This window comes from Megachile rotundata, chromosome 14 (assembly GCF_050947335.1).
Source record: "Megachile rotundata isolate GNS110a chromosome 14, iyMegRotu1, whole genome shotgun sequence".
Taxonomy (NCBI): Eukaryota; Metazoa; Arthropoda; class Insecta; order Hymenoptera; family Megachilidae; genus Megachile; species Megachile rotundata.
In genome coordinates, this window is record NC_134996.1 from 3830757 (window position 1) to 3846568 (window position 15812).

General features: G+C 32.0%; 2 protein-coding genes and 1 pseudogene across 2 annotated transcripts in view; 1 reads left to right on the forward strand and 2 right to left on the reverse strand.

The window, feature by feature from the left end:
- The window catches only part of qin (tudor domain-containing protein qin), a 441068-nt gene extending 429759 nt beyond the window's left edge, over positions 1–11309 (reverse strand). Inside the window, exon 1 of the mRNA XM_076539747.1 lies at positions 11285–11309. Within this exon, the coding sequence (XP_076395862.1) occupies positions 11285–11294 (10 nt within the window). The 5' untranslated portion in view covers positions 11295–11309. The remainder of the gene's footprint in view (positions 1–11284) is intronic.
- Positions 537–964, forward strand: LOC143265769 (histone-lysine N-methyltransferase SETMAR pseudogene; annotated as a pseudogene).
- Positions 11284–15812, reverse strand: part of LOC105661769 (protein meiotic P26-like) — a 263978-nt gene continuing 259449 nt past the window's right edge. Inside the window, exon 6 of the mRNA XM_076539770.1 lies at positions 11284–11355. Within this exon, the coding sequence (XP_076395885.1) occupies positions 11299–11355 (57 nt within the window). The 3' untranslated portion in view covers positions 11284–11298. The remainder of the gene's footprint in view (positions 11356–15812) is intronic.

Below are 15812 nucleotides of genomic sequence, written 5' to 3' on the forward strand. Positions count from 1 at the left end.
TAATAAAATTCTCTACACTTTTTGTCATTATACAAATTTGAATAAATTGTAAAATAAGGTTATGAAAAATTTTTTTGTTATAAACAAATTGCATTTTGCAAAATTTGTTAACATTTTGTTATTATACGCAAGAAACCATACAACTTTTCTATTAAAAATTTTAATGTATCTCGTATGGTTTTCGAGATAGCCAAAAGGGGTCGAAACTTTAAGGGCTCGTTTCACCCCTTAAACCCGCGTCTCAGCCGATAAAAAAAAATACGTGTCCTTTATTTTTGCCTGCTTAACAAACCTACGAAGTTTCATCAAAATCGGAGGGGGACACTTGCGTGCCTTTCCTTGTTAGTTTTTTGTTTGGCGATGCCAGTTACGCGTTACAGCGTTCCAAATGGAGGTAAAAACGTGAAAATTCGATACATTCTTTAGTACCATTATGATCAAGGTAAAAAGGAGGAGTAGGCAGCCAAAAAACTTTGCGCTGTTTACGGACCCAATACAGTATCGAATGCAACAGCAAAGCGCTAGTTCCTACGATTCCGTTCTGGTAATATGGACGTTGAAGATGAGCTACGCTCTGGTAGGCCAATCGTCGAAAATGTCGATAAAATCATGGAAATCGTCGAGTCGGGCTGGCATGTGAGCACCTATTCTATTGCCGAAGAACTAAAGATTAGCCAGAAAACCGTTTGGAACCATTTGCATAAGGCCGGTCTCAAGAAAAAGTTCAATATGGGTGCCGCACCAATTGACGCAAAAGAACCTATTGGACAGAATTGGTGCCAGCGATTCTTTACTAAAACGCAATGAACACGATCCCTTTTTGAAGCGGATGGTGACTGGCGATGAAAAATGGATCACATATGAGAACAACAGCCGCAAAATATCATGGTTCAATCGCGGTGAGCTGGCTCAAACGATCGCCAAGTCCGGATTAACGGCCAAGAAGATTTTGCTGTGTATTTAGTGGGATTGAAGGGAAGCATCCACTATAAACTGCTCCCATCGGGCCAAACACTTAATTCGGACATTTACTGTCAACAACTGACGAGATTGAAGCAGGCGATCGACCAGAAGCGGCCAGAATTGGCCAATAGGAGGGGTATGGTGTTCCATCAAGACAACGCCAGGCCCCACACATATTTAAGAACGCGTCAGAAGCTCCGAAAACTTGGATGGGAGGTTCTATCACATCTACCGTTTAGTCCAGACCTGGCACCAAGCGATTATCATCTTTTTAACCATTTGTAAAAAATTTTCTCGATGGTACAAATCTGACTTCAAGAGAGGTTTGTGAAAATTAACTGGTTCAGTTTTTTACCAATAGGGACGAGGACTTCTATAATCGAGGAATTATGAAATTGTCTTCAAAATGGACGAAAGTTATCGAACAATATGATGCATATTTCATCTAAATCGGATAATCCTAACTATGCTGTTATCATCGTCGAAGTAAAACGAAAAAACGCTCAAAAATTTTTACTTCATATAATATTTAGATATTCAAATATTTAAAGATCCGAATACGTAAAATGTCAAATGTTAAAATTTCAAATATTTAAATATTCAACTCTCGTATAATAAATAATAAGATATATGTATATTTACAAATATTGTAATTCTAATTGTCTGCAGTCACAGATTATTTATTTATAGGGAAGACTTGAGTACAGCTATACATACAATGGCATAAATTGCGTAAATAATATTTCATTATAGGGAAAGAATCGCAAATAAAAATTAATAAATAACAAATATCGGACAATGATATTTCACGTGAAGTATGAATAATTGGAATAAGGAATAATTGGAGTAATACATAATTGATTGACGACTGATTATTTATTTATTATTTTTAATCAAATAGTATCCAACACTAAATTCATTTATTAGGGGTACCGAAAAGTAATCAAAATTTTGTTTACTGGCAAAAAAACATTTATTTACTAAAGAAATCTTAAATGCTAATTAACAAAATAATTTCCGTCATTTTCTAAAAATGGCTTTTTGCCAGCGTAAAGGCAATTGTTCGATTCCCTTCTTAAAAAAAGTCCTTCGATTTTTCATTTAAAAACTTTGAAGTCATTGAAGAAATTTTGAATACTTTTCGGTACCCCTAATATATTCGAATAATTGATTTTACTAAATGATATTCAGAATTTTTTTAATTATCAAATTTCTAAATTGTCAAATCTTTAAGTCACCGAATTTCGTAAATTTTTTACTTTTTAAATTTATAAAAGTTTTAAACCCATAATTTTAACATTTTCAGAAGCCTTTCCAAATTCTTAAACATTTAGATTCGCGAATTTTCAAATTCTTAAATATTTATTTCTGAATTTCTAAATCCCTCTATTTCTTTTCTAAGACTCTAAAGTTTTCAAGGTTACAAGTTTCCAAACTTTCAAATCTCCAAATTTCCATGTTTTCATGTTTCAAAATTTCCACAATTCCAAAACTTCCTAAATCTTACAAATCTGAAATTCCTAAAAACTCAAATTTTCAAATTATCAAATTGTAAAATCCACAAATTCTTGAATATTGAAATTCACATATTTCCATACATAAAATTTCCTGAATTTTCAAATTATAAAAATTTTGAAATTCTGAAATTCCTAAATTTTATTTCATAAATTTCATGTTAATATGTAGCAGCGTAAATACATGAGTCCCCAAATGGCATAGAAAGATGTCTAGCATGGTCCTTAAATGACGGTCCTTGAATTGTTGATGGTCTGTTACGTACCTTCCAGGGTTTGTAACAAGGACAATAATTTTATTCAATTGGCAAGCAGATTTTGCAAATACAATTGCAACTATTTCAACGAAATTTCTTAACTCATCGACACGTTCGAACGACGCCAGACAAATGACGGATAGTTGTCTGAAACTTGTGATGGAATTCTGAGACACCGTACTTCGACGAACTTAAACTGATTATATCCTTCTATGTACCTCTGAAGACAAGTTCGCGCCTTCACGGACCGTCGACTATCAATAACTGTACCAACTTCAGCGAAACGAATAATGTGATACAATAATTTCTATAGGAATTATTTTATTGTAACGTTTGCGTGCTAAGACGGAACTGTAGCACCGTCTAAAAGTTTCAAAAGTGAATATTCTGTCCGGGAATTACGTAAATTACTTACGAATTCATCCGCATTTCTTTTATAGTCAATGAAAGCCTTATTGCAGTTACGTGTAAAGTATGCAATTGTAACATCCCTGGAAGAATTTTTTGTTTTCTTCACCATCAAGGCAGTATTGTGTTCAGTTCATTTACCCACCGCAAAAATAGTTTAGTTATCGACAGTATTAGACAATTACTGGCAGTATATTATGTATCTATTGTTATACCTATTGAGTTCGACAGTCGGTAATCAAGGATATATACATATTTTTAATTTGCAATAATTATTTTATGTTTTTGATTTAAAATGGGTAATATGTTTCACAAAATCAATCAAATGTTAAGTTAGAACGATTAAAACAATATTTATGTATTATTTTATTTTATTCGAATAAATGTATAGTTCCATATGGAAAATTCCGCAATGCTATGTGCCTACGTGCCACGATGCTCGCCCCGAATTTCCTAGTATTCTCGCGTTATTTTAGAGAAGGATAGAAATATATTTTACAATTACGACATTATTAGTTACTAAAAACTGTTAGTTAAACAAATCGATCAGTACATATCAAGCTTGCTGATATTATGTTATCCGGAACTAAAGTCAAATGTTAGTTTATTGCTATATATACTGTAAATTATAATATTACTCTATGAAATGTTCTAGAAGCATCGTATGCTTATACATTTAGATCAGATCCTTGTAGAATTCGTGCGTAATATATAGAAGAAGATAGAAAATGTAATTTTTATTAAAGCACTATTAAATTATTATTTTTATATCAGGAACATAAACTACCGAGTAGAGTGCAATATTAATAATGTAATTAAACCGTTCATTTTCATAATTAATGTCTAATTACGAATTTATACGAAAATTATATATTTCGACGTTATGGGGGTTTTCCAAGAAATCGACAGGTCTGTGAGTACAAAAGGCCGAGCGAAACCCGCCTAAATCGCAGAACAGTTTTCGAAGTCGAGCACGCTAGAAGTCTCCTGGATAAGTATAACCGGAACAGTTTTCGCTGTCAAGAGCCGAAACGATTCTTAATATTTGATTGGTAAAGCGGGTATAGGCCATTTGGATACCTGATAGCTGGGTCGTTCTAGTAGCCAGTGAACAACAGACTCCCCAATTAAGCGATCTGGTCTTGGCTGTCAGTGTTTGTTTTGACAAAAATGGTCATGGACAATTAGTTGTCAAGTCGAATTAAAGAAAGAGTAACTGTTCCGAGTAAAGTTCATTAGATTCAAACAAATTTTCGAATTTTGAATTAGTAAAAGAATATTGTTCTGTCATTAGCGTAATTCCCGTAGTCGACTATACCGCGTTAGATAATAGATAAAATCATTAATCTATCTAACTTTGCGAAAGCGTATTTAGGTACACTTACAAGGGACATCACCAAGGTGTCACACGCCGATTTTAATGAAATTGATATATGTTGTAGCTTTTTAAAAATCATTTGACACGTATTTTTTTATATCTGCGGACATCCATGTTGAGGGGGTGAAAATAGCCCTCAAAGTTCGGGGTTGAAAACACATTTTCTTTAATATCTCGGAAACTAGAGGGTGCAGGAAGGTGAATTTTTTTTTAAATTGTGTAGTTTTAAGTCAGGAATTTAGTTAGTGACAACAATTTCGGGAGAAATTATTTATTTAAATAATATATTAAAAAATTGCACTTTTTTTTCAATTTTTCACCCTAAATGCAGTTCGATTTTTTTGCAGCTTTGTATACTAAAAATATGGATCAAAATAGGGGATACGTGTTTTTGGAATTTTTTGTTTATTACAATTTAGCAATAATTATTACATATACAATTTTCTCCTACTTTTTACGGAGAAATAATTTGAGATTTGTTTTCGAAGAGGGTCAGCCCTTTTTATGCGATAATCTGTTACGTTTTTAACAATTAGACAATATCAGATGTTTATTGTGCCATCGGTAGCTAGGGAAGGTCTAACGGGCAGGTATAAATCCGCTGCGGTACCAGTCATCGCTTTACGGAACATAGGTTTCTATGGCCAATGAAACTCTTTACGAAAATTATTTCAAAATATACTGTTGCAGGAAAGTGGATATGAATAAGTATATGGTAATTGTATTATTGTTTCCCTTTTTGAACATTTGTAAAATTTATTTTTTATAAGTATGGATGTTAATCCCATTAATGTTATAAGCATTTTAATGAAAATATTTAACTCTAATAAGTAGGAAGTACACATAAATCGAAACAAAGTTAAACTGGCACAAAGCATAACAGATGCAATCGACATGTATAAAGAATGCGCATATACGGATATAGAAATGCAACAAGAGGTTATATTTAATGACTTGACGTATGCCTAATTCTTTCTTATTTTTGCGAATTAAGAGGAAATGGAACAACCTTTTATTTAAAAACCCACCAATATTTTGTTGATCCGTGTGAACCAGAAAATACTGTTTTGCTTCTTGATTCATGGAAAAGATATAGCGAGAAGAAGTTATGACGATCAATCCCTAGGTAAGAAACAGTGTAAAAAACAGGAAATATTAAAAATAGCAAAAAATACCCTACCGTTTGTTCAACCATTTCATGTTAATAGGTTTCGAAGTTGAAAAAATTTTATTCATAAAATTTCTAATCCTTTAGTTTTATTGAATTTAGATACAAATTTATTCACAAAAGACAATGTAATAAAAATTGATTAAGCTAAAGTTGAATGCTTGCTTCAGAAGATTATGCTATATAGTGTGCACAATAATAAAATTCAATGAAGAAATTCATTATTAAAAGTCAAATAAATAAACTTATATCTTCAGCTAAAAGTTTCATTGACCATAGAAATCTATGTTCCGTATTACGACGACTGGTATTGCGGCGGACTTATACCTGTCTGCTGGACCTTCCCTGGCTACCGATGGAACAATAAACATCTGATATTATCCAATTGTTAAGGACGTGACAAATTATCGCATAAAAAGGGCTGACACTCTTTGAAAACAGATCGCAACCCACTTCGTAAAAAGTAGGAGAAAATTGTATATGTAATAATTATTGCTAAATTGCAATAAACAAAAAATTCCAAAAACACGTATCCCCTATTTTGATCTATTTTTTTAGTATACAAAGCTGCAAAAAAATCGAACTGCATTTAGGGTGAAAAATTGAAAAAAAAGTGCAATTTTTTAATATATTATTTAAATAAATAATTTCTCCCGAAATTGTTGTCACTAACTAAATTCCTGACTAAAAACTACACAATTTAAAAAAAAATTCACCTTCCTGCACCCTCTAGTTTCCGAGATATTAAAGAAAATGTGTTTTCAACCCCGAACTTTGAGGGCTATTTTCACCCCCTCAACATGGATGTCCGCAGATATAAAAAAATACGTGTCAAATGATTTTTAAAAAGCTACAACATATATCAATTTCATTAAAATCGGCGTGTGACACCTTGGTGATGTCCCTTGTTAGAGAATCACACTTAGGTCGTATTCCTCGCTGCGGTAGACTATCACACGCAAACATTATTAATTACGTAAAAGAACATTTACATAAATTACATTCGAATTAATCAAAATAAATTCTGTCATTGCGATAGCCTCGAAACCGAGAATCAAATCGTATAGAATATCGAATTCAGCTAATCTTATAAAAGCGAAATTAGCTTTGTCCAAGATCAGGCTTAGGTACGATTTATCATAAAGCATTAACTAGCGAGTTTCATTTTGTTAGATTCACAATTATCTTTAATTTGCCGAGTTCTATTATTTCTATTATTAATATTATATCAAAATCTATTTAGTTTCTTTTGATCAAACCAATATACTTTTCATATTTTGTTGTTATTTGTTAAATTCATCATCTTCATTATTTTATTGAATTAAACTTATTGTTGAATGATATTGACCTGTGGATTTCACTCCTTAGCCGCACACCACACGAATCCCACATTCTTTAGATTTAGTTATTTGTAAATACGAGTCGTTCAGTTGGTAAAAGGCGCTCTTTACCTCACTAGCGCTGTTAACATCTGAACCTAGGTTCCAGAGTCGTTACACAATTTTGAAACATGGAAAATCTGATGCAATTTGATAATATAAAAATTGCAAAATAGTAAATAGCACTATTTAAGTACTAGAATATAGTATGCTTATGAACAGTCAATTTAACACTAGATTTAACACGTTCCGTGCCGCGTGGGGTGTATGCGCCCCACGCTGTACTTTCCGTTCAGGCCGGACAAGCCGCTTAATAGAGTAATGTTTAACCAGGTATTTGTTAAACTAATTCCTAGAAAAATAAATTTATTGCTTTGGTGTATTATGCATCTTAAAATGTATATCCTTCCCTTGATGATTATGATTTTTGCACTATTTTAATCATAGTAAAGTATATGCCAAATCAAAAAAACACAAGTCTAAAGCGTGGGGCGTATGCGCCCCACGCGGCCTGAACGAAAAGTCTTGAAAAAACGGTCCGGCACGGAACGTGTTAAGGAACTCGTCAAAATCTGATTTTACAATTTTTATTTTAAATTACGAAAAATATAAAGAAACTATCTTCAAAATCTAGGTTAACTTTTGTCAAGATAAAGAATTATTGTATAAGCCTGTTTACGTATCAAACCTCATTTATTTACTTTCCTATTTTACTTTTAATTAAAAAATAAATACATCATTGCACGTCCGTAAATGTAGTGGTAAAAGTGGCCTAGGTCCACTTTTAAAATAGTCAAGTTAACTATTATAATATTTTTATTTCTACGCATCTTCTCATTTTAAAGCAAAGTGTAACTAAGATATTTACAATCGATAACAGTTTATAAGAAGGAAATTATCCGATTAATAGAATGATAACAATTTGTATTTCGAAAGTTATTCAAGTACCATTTTAAGAGCTTTGTTTTAAGGTGTACTCGCACACCATTACTAATGTTGAGGAGTTCAACAACGCATTCAACAGGAAATATCCAAAACTACGGAAAAGGACATAAGTAATGTGTTGCGCAACGTGAAGAGCGGATGGTTGGATTTAGTGCTTGTAACAAACCTCATAGGCAAACTATCAAGCGTTGCTAATAACCCATGAGACGTTAAACCCACATGTAAAAAATAAAAATATTACACTACAACATTATCAATTACCAATATTTTTAAATTTGTTAAAACTGTTAAATACCTTAATTTTAAACTAAATGGACATAAGTCACTTTCGATATAAACGGCTCATATGTATATCAGCCTAAACCTCAAAAGTTTGCTGAAAATCACTCTATTCACTATAAACTTTCATAAATGTGTCACCGTAAACTATGTATATAAATAATCAGACAATAATCTCATTAATTATATTGTTAATACGCAGCAGAACAATAATATGTTAGCAATAGTATCCATTTTATATTAGGAATATTAATATAAATCTTGTATGATCATTTTCAGCAAAAATTGAGCTTTAATCTGTCGTAACAATGTTACCTTGCGAAAGTTTTATGTCATCAATTTGAGTTAGAATTTAGAACAGTGATGGGCAACTGCGCACATCAGGGCGTGCTGGACGTGCAAGTGACGTGCATTCAAGGGCACTGATGGGTAATCAATTTCTCAATTAGAAAATTTCAATTCCATTTATTCCCAAAATCACATTTGAAATTTCCAAATCATTAAATTTGCAAATACCCAAATTTTTAAAGATCAACTTTTCCAAATACCTAAACTTCCAATTTTCTCAAATCTCTACAATTCTTCACATTCAAAAAATTTGTTAATTCTGGAATTCACAAATTTCTATATCCCTAAATTCTCACGTACACAAACCTTCAAATTTCTATATCCTCGAATCCATGAATCTTCATATTTCAGAATGTAAAAATTTTCAAATTATCAAATTCTCAAAATTATAAATTTATGAATTCCTAAATTTCCAATTTTCCAAATTCTTCAGGTTCCATATTTTGACATTCGAAAATTTTCTAATTCTAAAATTGCTGAATTTTTAAATTTCTAAATTTAAGAATTCTGATATTTACACATTCAAAAACTCGTAAATTTACAAATTACAAAATTCCTCAATTTTCAAATGATTAAACTTATAATTTTCTACACATCAATTTATGCTATGTACTAGTTCCTAAATTACAAAATCCTCAAATTCCTCAAATTTATCGCGTTCGCGGACGTGACTGCTATACAGCATTCGTTTTTATTGTAATACAGAATGACACGACTACTGTTATTTGTTTAATTTTGTACAACCTTAAGTTTTTGTAATTATTATGCATTTCAAATTAATAACAAACTGATTCTTTAGATATTTTCATATTATTTTTCACTGAAATTTTGATTGTCCGCGAACGTTTAAAATATCAAAATTTCTAAACATCTAAACTTTCGAACTTCCAAACCCCCACGTCCCTAAAATCCCAAATTCTCCAATTTGTAACTTTCCAAATTTACACATATTGCAACATAATCTTCTCACATTTACAAACGTCCAAATTATAAAATTTCTAAATCCACGAGTTCCCGAGAAATTACAAATTCTTCCAACGTCGATATTCCCAAATATCTAAATTTGCAAAATTATGGAGTTAAAAATTTCCAAATCCTCAAATCTGGAAATACTTAAATGTTCCAAATTACAAATTTTTAAATTCTTATATTTTCCAATCTTCAAATTTTTAAAAACTTTTTCGATCTCTGACAATTTACATATTAAAAGTTTATTACAAATTAAAATCGACAGATTTCCATAGATCCCCAACACACTACTGACTGCACCGTATATATCATTGCTCTCAAGTTCATTGGCGAGCATTTGACCTACCAATCATTGTTGTAGAGTGTAGAGCTTTCGAAATGCATTACTGTTTGTTGTAATAAGCAAACAACTATTTTATATTAAGAATAGTAATAAAACGTTTATACAAATTATTTCATTGAACTTTGAACTCCAAATTGATATGACATAATATTTTACCGTGTCCGTTGCGTTTTTGGGGACACAAAGGAAAGTCGCAACATTACCATCAAACAAGTCAGAACATGTTTAAGCGTCCGTTATTCTATTTTATCATTTTTTTTCAATTAAATTCTTTCCTGTTTTGTAAGTAGTTGCTTTTCCAAATCCTCATGTTCCTAATTCCGTTCTCGATCGAAAAAGCTCAATCCTACATTTATGCATCGTGAATCACTTCTGTGAATTTTCTTTTCAATTCGCTTCTGTTTTTCTATTTACCCCTATCCACGATTTTTGCTCCACAACCTTTAAGAAAAAAAGAAAACACGCGAACCTAGGCCAATATTTTCATCGTCACTCCCCTTGTGTTACACACGCGTGCAGCTACTGCATCTAGCCTGTATGACCTTTAAACAATATGGGCTAAAAGAACCAAAGTAACACGTCTTCAACGATTTAACAATAACCTACATGTTGAAATTTAGTTTAAGTTTACGATGCAACTGTTAAAAGCGACCCTGCACATTGTCATTTTTGCATCAACCATGGTAGACTCAGACTATACTAACAACTCTAAGCCATGGGCTTACCCTTACTATAAATTTTCAGTAACGACAATCTTATGTAAACAAAATTAAGTGTTGTTTTGTAATACTTATATGTTATTAAATCACATCTGACTTTCGATTTTTAAATGAAATATTTCATGCACCAATCTAATTCAAACGTTAAAGCAATTTTTATACAATTACTGATAGTACGATAAGAGCTTACTGCAGCAAAGCATTTAATAAATAATAACATTTTATGAATGCTGCATCTATAGCAACTGCAGAAACTGAAATATTCAACGACCTCAAAAATGGGGAACACCTGAACGTGATGCCTTTATCTAATCTTATGTAAATGAGATTGTTTAGAATTTCTAATGCGATAAATGGTCCAATGCATAAAAGCTGCATTAATTTTTTAAAAACGCAATATTTGAACGCGTTATTTCATATAATACAAATGAAAAGAAGGACTAGACAAACTCGATAAACAGAAGAAAATTTATTTGACCTCATCATGAAAATTGCAACACGATGTTCGAAATTCACGTTATTTCTTACCAAGTGAAACTAAACGAGAACAGAAGTTTCTAAAAGGAATATTCTATCAAGCATGCAAATTATTTAACTACACTTCGTTCACTTACCACTCTGCATACTATTAGGTCAACGCAAGAATTTTCCATATTATCCTTTGCACACTTAACAATCTACATACCTAGAAAATAAGAAAACACACTGATTAGTACACAATTCATAATCAATTTTATTCAATTATTTTGTGTTATTTACAGTATATATATATTGCTTTTCAATAGTGATTTAAATATTTCGTGTGGTTGCAAAATATTACATAGAACAAACGAAGACTGGAAGTAAGGCGATTGTGAAAAGATTTTTTAAAAAGAAAAATGTTTTTTTTTTAAAAACAAAATATATATACGAATGTCAGTGTTAACACATGAATAACACAATTTTCTTTAACAATAAAATTATTTTTAATAACACAAAAAATGTAATTATTCATAGCTTTTTACAAAACATATTATGCTACATTCTGTTAATAAATAATATTTTGTTAAATGAAAATTTGTCCTAAGAGATTTAGTTTGGCTACTTACAACGTTATGCACTTCTACTCAATAATTATTTTGACGAAAAATGAAAAAAAAAAAACCAGTTTTTTGGTCTGGCACCCATTTCTCGAAAATCAAATTTTTTATGGTTGTTCCAGATTGTTCTATAATAGTTGTTCCGAATATTGTTCCAAAGTAATAATTTCCCAAACAAAGTATTCATACAGATATAATAAAAAAACGATGTCGAGTGCGCAAAGAGTATTCTTATATCTTCGGGTATTATTACCATTTTCTAAACACCAAATTGCATATTTGATCTAATAATTAACGTAACAACCTGGAACAACTTTGATTTTTGCCAGAACAAATTTTCTAAGGGCACTTTACTCTTGGAAGTAAACAAATTTTTCCCCCTTTTTTGACATTTTTGACCTATAACGGCGTGATAGCGGCACCAAACTGGAGTAAAGTGCCTTTAAAAAATTTGTTCTGGCAAATATCAAAGTTGTTCCAGGTTGTTACGTTAATTATTAGATTAAATATGCTATTTGGTGTTTAGAAAATGGTAATGTAATACTCGAAGATATAAGAATACTCTTTGCGCGCTCGACATCGTTTTTTTATTATATCTTTGTAAATACTTTGTTTAGGAAATTATTAGTTTGGAACAATATTTGGAACAACTAGAACAATCTGGAACAATCATAAAAAATTTGATTTTCAAAAAATGGGGTGCCAGGCCAAAAAACTGTTTTTTTTTTTCATTTTTCGTCAAAATAATTATTATAAAACTTTTATCTTCTGGAACAATTTAGAACAAGTCTAGAACAACCTGGAATAACTTTTAGAATTTAAAAATTTTCGAAATGGGGTGCTAACTTCATACAGGTCTGAGCATACCATTGCGAAAGTCCCGGAACCACTATAACTGCGTCACGCTCATACCTGCGACGCGATGCTTACAATAATTATTCAGAAATCAATTAATGGCATATGAAGAGGTATAAAATGTCTAAAATATTGTAAAAGATTGTAAAAATAATGATATTTTTAATAAAAATGCTGATTGCCCTTCTTCACAGGAGGTGATGTTAAATTATATATCTAATAAACATTGCAACAAACAACAAATTCCAAAAACACGTATCCTCTATTTTTGTCCATAGTTTACGTACACGAAGTTGCAACAAAATAGATCAACATTTAGTGCAAAAATTTAAACAAAAATTATAAATTTTCAAAATATTAATTAAACAAATAAAGTTTATTGAAATTTTTTTACGCACAAAAATTCCCCATTTAAAGACCAACAATTTACAAAAAAACAATCCAATTATCTTCTTTAATTCCGGAGATATTCCCAAAAATATGATTCCTACTCCCAACTTCGAGGGCTATTTTCACCCCTTCAATGTGAACGATAGCCGATAAAAAAAATACGTGTCAAATATTTTCTTGAGATCTATCTTTCACATAAATTTCATTAAAATCGGTGTATCGCGGTTCGATATGTTTCCTTGTTAGTTAGCGTTTCAATCATTTTCTACCTCGTCTTACAAATGTTTCTTCCAAAAAGTTACTCATTATTATAACTTGAAAAAAATTAATAACATTAATAACATATTTCACAGCTGATTTGGGTAATTAAATGTTGAATACGAAAGAAATCAGAAATGCGAAAAAATTGAAAAATGTCGGTTTTCACAGAAAAATTCAAAATTTCTTTTGATTTTAATATTAAGAGCTAAAATTTTCACTGAACACTATTTAGATATAACAGTTTGATTGATGAAACGTTCACATAATCATTTTTATTAACTATGAGGTTCAAACGTGGTATTGTAATTGCGATGACGAATATTACTGTAACATCGCTGAGTAGGCAATGTCCAATATAATTAAATTTACCGAAGAAAAGAATGGTATATACGAGGTGTGACACAAAAGTAACGAGACTAGTCCAATAAATCATTGTACCTACAGAATCAGTTCTCCGTGACATTATCACCTTCAAAGTAGTCCCCTTCAGCATTCACACACTTATGCATTCGGCGCTGCTATTGCTGGTAACAATTCTGGAACGAGGTTTTTGGAAGTCCTTTCGGACGATTCTCCGTTTTTGCCTGAACCTCTTCAACTGAGGTGAAATGGGTTCCCTTTAAGCAAAATTTAACTTTAGGAAATAAAAAAAGTCGCATGAAGCCAAATCAGGCGAATAAGGAGGATTCCCTGTCACAATAATAATTTTGCTGGTCAGAAACTGCTTGACAGATAGTGCCGTGTGAGCGGGTGCTTTGTCCCGGAGCAACAGCCATCCATCGCTTCACAACTGTGGCCTTTTTTTCCTAATTTTTTCACGAAGTCTTTTTAGTATTTCAATGTAATAGTGTTAGTTAACAGTCTGACCACTGGGAAACCACTCAATCATTACAATTCCATTAATGTCGAATTTTGATTTTGACATGCGTTCTTTTTTGGATTTTGGGGATCCTGAAGACTTCCATTGCATCGACTGGCGCTTACTTTGTGAGTCATAGGTAAAAATACATGTCTTATCACATGTTACAATAGATTTCAACAAATTTTACAAGAAACTTGATGTTTATTCGCTGTTCGGTTTTTACGTTAGACATTTTTCCGGCAGAATGCAGTTGCACGTGTTCACTAAATAACGCAATATTTCCAAATGGTATGACCGATTCAATCGAAATTGGCAACATGGATAGAGGAGGTATGTGGGATGATGCCACAAAAACAATTGCTGCTAATTCCATTGTTTTTTCAAGTTACAGACCTAGTCTCGTTACTTTTGTGTCACACCTCGTATGTATAATGGCTGAATTGAGTAGAAAAGAAGCTGGTTACAGGAAAATTCCAGTTTCGAATAACACGGAATCAACTGACCGTATTATTTGAGGGAAGCCTGCATATAACAATCCACTTAATAAACTAAAGATCAGCTGCATTTCTCAAGAAATAATAAAAGTATAAACAAATGATGTACGACCTCGTAAAGCATATTATAATTTTCGTTTCCTTCATTTTTTTGAGTTCCCGCCATTTACGCAAAATCCGTAAGATAGTATATCTACGAACACCCTGTATACAAATATGTTCCGTGGCAGTAAAAATATATTCTTTCTATATAAAGCAGGTAAATCCACTGAAGCAAAGCAATTTCAGAAACATATTTAGCAAATCACGAAGAACGCTATCTTACTGGCTGGTTTCGCTCGTTATCTACGCATCGGCCAAGTTTTGGTTAGTTCGTCAACCAATTAAAAGTTCCACTTTTGCCAGTCGATCGAAAGATGTTCTATCTTGAGGCGAGACCGATCGAAAGTTAAAATGATCCGATGACAAGGCGGAAGTTTTTCCTTGTCACCGGAGAGGAGTATTCGCAGTACGGAACGCGACGAGACGGATTTGAGCGGCGACGCTGCTAACTGACGCGAGTTTAAGGCTTGTTAGAGAAATTAGCGTGTCGGAAGTTTGACAATTATACGTGATTCTACCTGACAATCATAAATATTGTACGCTTTCTAACGGTAACCTCATTAACATATTACTCGATTTACAGGAGTGGAAATGTGAAGTACTTAGCTTTTGACTTTGGTAATGTAACCATTATTTGATTCCGAAAACATGATTGAATGTAGACACGCGACTAGAATGTAAGAAAATACACTTTATTTAATTACATGTTCAAAATGTATGCCGCTCCCATCACGTAATATTCCGGTCTTTTACTTCACATTTCCACTTCTGTAAATCGAGTAATATGTTAATAAAAATATCATGTAATATATGTTTTGAATTTGTCTCGATGTCCTCTAATGATATGAATAAAAGAAAATGTATGTTCCTATTTAAAAAACCCAAGGTGACCTTGACTTTGCCAAGAGAACAAACTGTTTTCAAAATTTGCTTTACTAATATCTATTGTGCACTTCATACCCTGCAAATATTGTTCTAAACTTTATTTCGTAAGGTGGCTGCAAGTGGGAGAAAAATCGTGAGTAGCGTTACAGGTAACACTCTGTATAGTCATAACATGAAATACAAGCCACTCATTTTTTTAAATAATCTCTGTAAT